Source organism: Pteropus alecto, unplaced genomic scaffold (genome assembly GCF_000325575.1).
Source record: "Pteropus alecto unplaced genomic scaffold, ASM32557v1 scaffold30, whole genome shotgun sequence".
NCBI classification, from domain to species: Eukaryota; Metazoa; Chordata; class Mammalia; order Chiroptera; family Pteropodidae; genus Pteropus; species Pteropus alecto.
Genome location: NW_006429782.1, coordinates 1,603,027 through 1,612,506, shown reverse-complemented (window position 1 = coordinate 1,612,506; position 9,480 = coordinate 1,603,027). Strand labels below are relative to the sequence as shown.

The window sequence follows — 9,480 nt, the reverse complement described above, 5'->3', positions numbered from 1 at the left end:
TTTTTTCGAGGACACTTTTGATTGGCAGGGCCAGCAATCAGAAAAATAAGCTGGAGACTGGTGTCCACAAAACCCCTATGCATCTGCCTTATCTCCCTGGATAGTGGTGGCTCAATAAACTGAATAATCACTTCCAAATCTAATATAATTTGGGGTATTACAGAATTCTATTATAGGACCATATAAAGAAAATGTAGTTCCTAGCCTTACCTATGTTGCTATAATACAACCCAAAAGAACCATCCTCACTTCTAGATTTCTTTGTTTCTTCTTAATTCAAAGCTATTGTCCAATTCTCAACCCGAAGCAAGGACAAAGACCATACAGCAACAGATAAAGAGCTCATATGAAACTATATTCATTTAAGACCTTCGCATACTTACAAAGTTCTGCCAACTTACATATTGACAAATTTGCTAGCCAGCAAAATGGAATAATGATCCTTTGACCAAAAAAAATTGCTGAGCATACATACCTTATGTAAGTAAAAAGTGTTAATATTAAAAATTGTAGGTTCTCTCAATAGAATAGTAAGGTGAAATATATGTAATGGGTTAAGTGATATCCAATTTGGAACATACTGGGCCAGTAAAAACATTCCCCCCAAAAAAACAGTGCCATTACATTGGTCTAATGGCTCCATGCTTACAGAACAGTAAAACATATGTATATAAAAAATTATGTTTAATTTAAAATGCAGTTCAAATTACTCAAGGCTGCATAACACTTCAAAATGAAAACAGAATAATCATTAAATGTATTTACAAGGAAAAATACACTATATATCAAAATTCATATACTACAGATGTACTTAGCGAATTCTCCTTTTGATGCTTATTTGAAAAAAAATGGAAATTCATTTGCTAAGAGTCCACTTTAAGGACGAGGTACTGATCAAGGCAATATCATAGTTATAATTTCTATAAGACTTCTCTCCCAATATGAACTTCCTGGACTGTTACACATTAATTAATTTCCTTCAGAATGTCCCACATTACTTATATGTACAGGGTTCCTTTCCACTATGAGTTCTCACATGACATTGAAAGGATTTGAGACAACTGAAATCTTTTTTCACATTTTTCACATTTATAAGGTTTCTCTCCAGTCTGCATTCTGACGTTTTTGGAAGGATGAGGGCCAATTGAAGGCTTTTTTCACATTACTTATATTTATGGGTCTCTCTCCAGAGTGCTTTCTGACATGTTTGTGCAAGGATGAGAACCAACCAAATGTTTTCCCACATTCTTCGCATTTATATGATTTCTCTCCAGTCTGCATTCTGACATTTTTGGAAGAATGAGGGCCATCTGAAGGCTTTCCAACATTGCTTACATTTATAGCTCTCCAGTGTGCATTCTGACATGTTTGTGTAAGGATGAAGGCCAACTGAATGCTTTCCCACATTGTTCACATGTATACGGTTTCTCTCCATTGTGAATTCTCACATGTCTTTGAAAGGATGTGAGCCAACAGTAGGCTTTCCCACACTGCTTACATTCATAGGGTTTCTCTCCAGTGTGCATTATCATATGTACTTGAAAGGATTTGGGACAACTGAACCCTTTCCCACATTGTTTACATTCATAAGGTCTCCCTCCAGTGTGCATCATCACATGTACTCGAAAGGACTTAGGACAACTGAAGGCTTTTCCACATTGCTTACATTTGTACGGTTTCTCTCCAGTGTGACTCCTTATATGTCCAGTGAGGGAATGGGAACGAATAAATGTTTTCCCACAAAGTTTACATGCATAGGGTTTCTCCCCACTGTGTGTTTTCACATGATTACTTAGGTATGAAGAACAACTAAAGGCTTTCCCACATTCCACACATTGATAGAGTTTGTGTCCAGTGTGACTTTTTTTGTGCCTCTTAAGGGATGAACAATGCCTGAAGACTTTTCCACACTGACCGCATTCATACAGTTTTACTCCAGCAGGAGTCTTCTTGTGCAGCTTAAGACTTGGAATATGGCTGAAGGTTTCTTCATATTTATTACTTTTACTACTTTCACAGAATCTCTCTATCATATTTTTGCTAAAAAAGAAAAGCACATTATTAATGGTTTGTATATTCATGATTTATTAATATTTATTAATGAGTACTGCGATTATATTTTTACCACTTTCTGTGAAAATGGAAATTTTATGTCCGGTTTGAATTATTTCAAAGTGGAATAAACAAAATGTTTCAGAAGAGGGTTCAACCACAGCCCATTAGTACAATAATGTTTCTCGTGTTTGGAGTTCCCTGATAAATTGTTTGCAACTGAATTGTCTTTCAGTGTTTAAGTCACATTAATAAAAAATGGGAGGTTAAATTCTCTGTGAATAAATAAATTTAGAGCTAGTGTTATGTTTGTTTGTTTGTTTTTAATTTAATGAAATATTAAGATTCTCTACTAGGATACTGCTTTTCCTCCTAAGTACAACTCACCTCAAATGTCTCCCCTGGTTGTGCTTATTTTCAGTACACTGGTCTTCCCAATTTTCTTCTAAAAGGGAGGTCCAAGAATCATTTTTGGTGAACCTCGCTATCTTCTGTTCATTGGATAATTTTTCTCCAAAAATATCCTTCTGGGAAGTGGACCCATTGGTTTTAAGTTGAATCTCATCAGCTGAAACAAAAAAGTGAACCAATCTTATAAGGAAGTCCCCTGTGAGCAAGGAAATACATTCAGTTTAGCCTTTTCAGGACTTCATTATTAACAGTCCCAAGAGGTCAAAATGGTAGGCAATTTAATACACACAGAAAACCCACAACAAGGTTTCAAATGACAAACCCCTCTGTGCTGACAATGTGACCCATGGATATACACCAACACTGATGACACTAAGTGACTCTACGTCTCTTAAACATGACAGAAAGATAAACACAGGTTAATTTGTAGATTTTTCTTGTCACAGAAGAATTATTAGATTCTAGGACCATGATGGCTGTGACCATGTCTGTCTTATTTACCAATGTATTTCCCTTCTACATTCCAAATCTGAAAATCTTAACGAGTAAGAAATTTTTATTCTCCAAATAACTAAGTGAAAGAAATATGCCATCCTTACCTACTGAAACCAGGTTCCTGAAGGTTTCCAGCATCACATCTCTGTAGAGTTTCCTCTGAGCAGGGTTCAGCAAGGCCAACTCTTCCTGGGTGAAGTCCACAGCCACATCCTCAAAAACCACTGAGTCCTAAGACAAACCACATATATATAGGAGGATGAGTGACACGGACAACACAGGGCAAGTAGGCTCAATTCATAAAAAGTTCAAATAAGGTCCTATGGTCTCCCAGTGTCCATTCTCAGTTCCTGTGTCATAGTTTCAACAGCACCACTAACACACTGAACTCATCACTCTACATTTTTACTGTGACCCTCCTTGTCTGGTTTCTCTCTTTTTCAGAGTCTAGAATAGTCCAGAACACATTGGAAAAATGAGATAAATGGTATACAAATGAAACATATTTCCATTTTGTGACTATCGATTCCTTGTGACAAAAGCTATTTCATATCTTTCCTTATTGTCCACATCACTTTGCACTATATGAACCACAAGTTCAAACCCGGATAAAGTTTTAATAAATAAAAACACACTGGACAAGGTTCTAATAAGTAAAACCACACTGGACAAGGTTCTAATAAGTAAAACCACACTGAAGGACTAAAAGCTTTTCCTACTTAGCCCTTCACCAACCACGAGTGGTCCAAGGGCCACTTTTTTAATGAAAATCCAACTTGCAACATGGGCCAGCAGACCCTATGTCTTGATGTACTCCAGGCCCTTAGAAGTAGACAGATTCAACTGGCTACATGAAGACATTTTTCTGGAGAAATGTTAATTTTAACTTATATGTGTATTACTTGTGTCTTTTATTTATCACAGAATCAGTGGCTACTCTTTCTTCCTCTACATCCCATTCATTAGAGACAGAAGAGATATTGAGAAAGAGGAGGAAGGAGGAAGAAGATATGAGAACTTAGACTTTCCATAATCCCCACATTCACAATCCTTGGTATTGGTATGCACCAATTTTGAGTACACACACACATACACACACTGAAGTTATAAGGTGCCAGAACAGCTCTTTCCACTAGAAGCATAAAAGAATTACTCTGAGTCTCCCTAACCTTGAGGAACAGGCTAAGAGTCCCTATGAAAGAGACAGGAGGGATCCCTCACCCCTTTCACCATATGAGCACACAATGACAAGGTGCCAGGTATGAAACAGGAAGAGAACTCTCACCAGAAAATGCTGGTGCTTTGATCTTGGACTTCCCTGCTTCCAGAACTGTGAGAAATAAATTTCTGTTGTCTATAAGCTACCATGTGGCATTTTTATAGCAACCTGTATGGCTCAGCTAACACACATAGCTAGAGGCTAGTATGACGGAAGCAAAGAGAAATCGGGAGTAACATTTGAGGATGCTGGAGAGTGATGGGAGGTGGGGCAAATCATCTTGTGGGGAGCTAGTCAACTCTGACACTGTGAGAAATGCTGAGCTACTTCATTCAGGCTTTTGCAAGAGGAGTGATCTCATCTGATAAGTTTAACGATCCATCAGATATACTGAGACTAGGCTGCAGGGGACAGATGTAGAGGCCAGGACACCTGCTAGAAGAGTAAAGCCATAACTAGGTGAGAAGAAGGTGGGTCAGCCCAGGTGATCACATTGGAGTGTGCAGGGCAAGCACAGCAGAGCTAATACAGATTCCTGATGTTGGGGCAAGACAGAATGAGGGGAGTTGTGAATGTCTCTGATTATTTCACACAGCAAAAACTGGAATAACAGAGTTCCCACCACCTGAGATGTAGAAGGCAATATGTGGATTAGGTTCTTGGGGAGAGGATGAGGTGTTCACCATAGGGCATACTGAGATGGGAATGAGAATAAGATATCTAAGTGGATACATGTATAATAATGTTTTTAGGAGAACACTCCACAATGGCAAAAATTTGAAAACACCCAAATAGCTACTAGCACTAGAGTTAATAAACAACAATGGTATATCCCTGCCAGTGAATATAAGAGAGCAATAAAAGTGAATGAACTGTTACTATTCCATGAAAGACCATGAAATAACTTTGAACTAAAGAAGCCTGACAAAAAATAGCATGTATACTATGATGATATTTACATGCAATATAAAGCATTCATAACTAGAATATCTTTATTTAAGGCTGCATATACGGGTGTTGATAGTGTAAAAAAAAGTATGGATACTATCATCACATAATTCGGGGTATCGGTAAAATCTAGAGGCCGAGGAGGCCTACCCTTGGTAATCATTTCCAGTGGGGTGTCTGATGTCAGGCATTGTTCTAGATCTGGGGCTGGATTTTATTTAACAGGTGTTTATGTTTTATTACTTGCATGGACTGTACATAGATCTTATGTACTTTTCTGCATGTGTGTTATACTTTTTAATAAAATCTATAACCAATTAATATACCTGAAATCATCTTAAGAGTTATAGAAAACCATTTTATAATATTCAACAGAAATGCATGAAAAAAAAACTCACAGCTTTTGGGAACAGATGGTAATATGCATAGCGCAATAAAGGGCATACCAAAAAAAGACCATTCAAAAAGAAACATATAAATGAAGTGAAGTGAATCGTTTTCTTCTACCAAAAAAAGGACAAACCTAGATTCCCATTACTTGACTCCTAGTCAACATTATACTACAGAAACAATCCAGTGTCACCTGAAAATAAACAAATGTACAAGAATTACAAAAGAATGAAAGCTTATCATTATGCATAGCACTAATGATGCATGACACTATGCATGACACTAATCCAGTGTCACCTGAAAATAAACGAATGTACAAGAATTACAAAAGAATGAAAGCTTATCATTATGCATAGCACTTTTAGGGTGTGTAGGACCCTAAAAGAGCAAAGAGAACCATAAAATAAGATTTTTAGCAATATTCCAGAATACAAACACAATATAAAAAAAAATCTATCTTTCTATTTACTAACAACAGAAAGTCGGTAAGTGAATGTTAAAAAGGTAACACAACTACATGACAGGACAGGGGCTCCGTGGACCTGCTCTCCAGTGAAACTGGTAAAACAGTTTCTTTTAAAACAACCACATTTAAAGTCTCTGGAAAGAGTCCTAAGGGCATACAGTAAATGAAGAAACAGCTATGCAAGGGAGTCCCTGAAAATTCAGTAAGAAATGTGAGAGTCTGTGATATATGAGCCAGGACAACGCCCTGCTCGCTGGACTTTAGTTTCAGACTGGAGCCAAGGACACAGGCTCCCAGCTGGAGAAGGACGACATCAAGATTTCTCATTCCACTCCAGCTGCCTGTTACTGAGGTTAAGTTCCAGCAAGTGTAGTGGAGAGGTGGGTCTCCCTCCTTCTGCCCCACCTCCGAAGGCTCTGTGGTGGGTACAGGGCTGCGGAGATACTGGGAGACCTGAGTGCTCTTATTCTGCCTAATAAAATGGAGGTTCCACACCCAAGAGAGGCCAGCTGAGATGACCTCATGCCACTGCCCTTCCTCCACTGTATGCTCAGCTCCTGAAGTGGGGTGTCACTGGGAAAGAAGTGTGCCATTGTCCGCATCCTGTGCCAGTGCCCTGGCTCAGAGATTTTGACTGGAGGAAGAAGCGGGCTGTAAAGCAGGTAGTTCTTAGTCTCTTCCCAAAGCACTGACTTCCCAAGGCAACAGAACATGGAGAAGTTCAAGCCTAAGGGTGCTCTCAACAACAGTGGAGGGTATGGTGAAGGACAACCGGGAGGAGATTCAAGATACTAGCAAAAATGCAGTCCACCTTGTTTGCAGGAGAGAAACAAGGAAAGAGACAGGTGGAAAGAGCCCTCTTTGGGTCCAAACAAATACCAGACACGGGTCTGTGGAACTATCCTTCAAAGGAGTCTGAATTTGACTTGATTCGTCTGTAGAGCAATGTATTCATGATGGCATGATTGAAACAACAGAGCAATATGCCTGCTCTGATTAATGGAGTTGAACAGCTTGAGATGGTTAAGGAAAGAAAATAAAAAAGCCCTGCCAACACTACTGCCAACCCAGGGTGACTGTGGGCATACCTGGAGCCAAACTTCCCCGAGGAGGAACCAAGGCAGCTTAATACTGCGGGGATGCGGAGGTTGGGAGGAGGAGTTAAATAGCCTTGACTAGAATAATCCAGCCAGTCACCAAGCAAATACAAATAAACACTAATAACGACCTCCAGAGAAGAGGGGCCAGTAGCCAAAGTTGCTACGATATATTATCTATAATGTCCAGTTCCCAGTAAAGAAAAAATTACAAGGTGTGCAAAGGAAAAGGAAATCATGACTCTTACAGCAGAATGATAATAAGCAGACAACAGAATCTGTCTGTGAGAGTGGACAGAAAAAAATTACAAATAAAATTTGTAATTTTATTTGTAGTTAAATAAAATCAATGTGAGAGTGAACAGAGAGTGAACAGATGTCAGATTTAATGGAAAACAGCTTCAAAGTAGCCATTATAAATATGTTCAGAGAACTAAAGGAAACCACGATTAAAGAAGTAAAGGAAGCCATGATGACAATGGTCCATCAAACAAAGAACCACACTAAAGAGACAGAGTTATTCGAGAACCAAATGAAAAGTTTGGAGTTGGAAAGCATAACAACTGAAATTTAAAAGTCACCAGTGGAACTGAAGAGTAGATTTGAACTTGTAGAAAAGAGAACTATAAATTATATTATTCCTTTCATATGAAATTTCCAGAATAAGAAAATCTATAGAGACAAGAAGTACATTAGTGGTAATTTATGGCTGCGGGGGTGGGGGGAGGGGCAGAGGGTGAGAGCTACAGGATATAAAGTTTCTTTTGAGTTAATGAAAATACTCAAAAATTGACACTGATGCTGGTTGCACATATCTGTAAATAAACAAACTACTGCATTGTGCATTTTAAATTGGTGAGTTGTACAATATGTGGATTATCTCAATAAAGCTTTTGTAAAAAGCTAACACATAAAAGATGATTCTAATGAAGGGTATAAAAGATTCTAATGGGGGAGAATTCAACTTCATTGGATAATAGCAAAGCAGAATGAAATAAATGACATTTTGGTGAGTCTTTGTAATTCACCAATTAATATACCAAATAATTTTCGTGTGAAAATACATTCATTTTCTACAGCCATAACCAGAGAAAGATTTTCTCTCCTTCTCTCTGATTCGTTTTCCCAGTAGCATTTTCAAGGCTAAGCCCTGGAATTCCATTTGTCATCACCGAAAAGAAAACAACAGATGTGAGAAACAACCACACAAGCTCCAGGAGAGAAAAAAGGCACAGAAGAATTTTTAACAAATGGAATGTAAGACTAGAGCATTTTTTAATTTCTGAAATTCACCTCTTCCTTGCTTCTTTAGAATTCTTTTATCTTATCTTTCAGTGTCTATTAGTTAAATGTATTTTACATTTACTGAATAATCCGAGGCTCGAATAACCAAATAAATCTTTTCAAGGTGACAAACCCAGGGAGGGGCAGTGCTGAACTGGACACAGACATAGATGACTCAAAGGGTCAAGCGCGGCCATCCTACCACGTGGGACACGCAGCCCCCACCACCTGTTCACTGAAATGCTCCCTGTACAAAGGGCACCGGCTGATGTCCCGCTGTGAGTCTCAAGTGCATGTGGCTTTGCAGGCGGCTGCCCCAGCTCACCGGGTGGGCTTTCCCTGTCCTCTGGGTTCGTTTCTCTCCCTTCAGGGGGCCCGAATCGCTCCTGTCTTTTCTCCTGAAAACCAGCATCCGGTCAGCAGACAACCGTGTCCCTCCAGGCAATGAGAACAGGGGTCAGGCTCAGTTAGGGACCGAGCACCGATCCCTCCAGCCCGGGCCCCGTGCAGGTCTCCCCACTGCCCCCGCCCCTGCAGCCTGTGCGCTGGGAGGAGCCGACCAGGGGCTGGCATCCCTCGACCCTCACCCCCGGGTAGGTGCAGCTGTGCGCGGCTGGGTCACCCCAGGCCGTCCTAAGACGCCGGAACCGTCGCAGGGCTGGACGGGACGCTGGGACCCCACCCCGCGGCTCACCGCAGACACTCGGGTCCGTACCCGAGGGACATAGGAGACCCGGCCCGCAGCCGCCTCCGGCCGGTTCCATTCAGCTCGAACCGGTCCCTCCCAGTCCCGGCCCTGATACCTCGCACTCACCATCTCGCGTCCCAGCTCCAGGTTCTCACCTCGTCCTTCCCGCGGCCCCAGCAGGTTAGAGCGACCGAGAGCGACACCGGGGAACGCACCAGCAGGTGCGCCCGGGCGCGAGGGCTGCAGAGAAAGCTGTCTACCCGGCTGGGAGCGCGCCCACCACCAGATTGGACAGTGCTCCGGACACCCCGCCCCACGGGGACTCCAATTGGACAGTGCTCCCGGCCACGCCCCAGCTCTCCCTCTGGGACAGTTAACCAACCCGAGCCAGCGCTCTTGGGTGGACAGTTTCCCACCAGTGGAACTACAT

At 41.0% G+C, this 9,480-nt stretch overlaps 1 protein-coding gene across 1 annotated transcript; it reads right to left on the bottom strand.

Moving 5' to 3' along the window:
- Positions 1 to 857: 857 nt before the first annotated feature.
- Positions 858 to 9,179, bottom strand: ZNF556 (zinc finger protein 556). The gene is given in 7 exon segments (XM_015600702.2): positions 858 to 1,066; positions 1,068 to 1,157; positions 1,159 to 1,349; positions 1,352 to 2,040; positions 2,440 to 2,620; positions 3,063 to 3,189; positions 9,057 to 9,179. Coding segments are annotated over 7 exon segments (1,473 nt in total). The 3' UTR covers positions 858 to 994.
- Between the last annotated feature and the right edge of the window lie 301 nt (positions 9,180 to 9,480).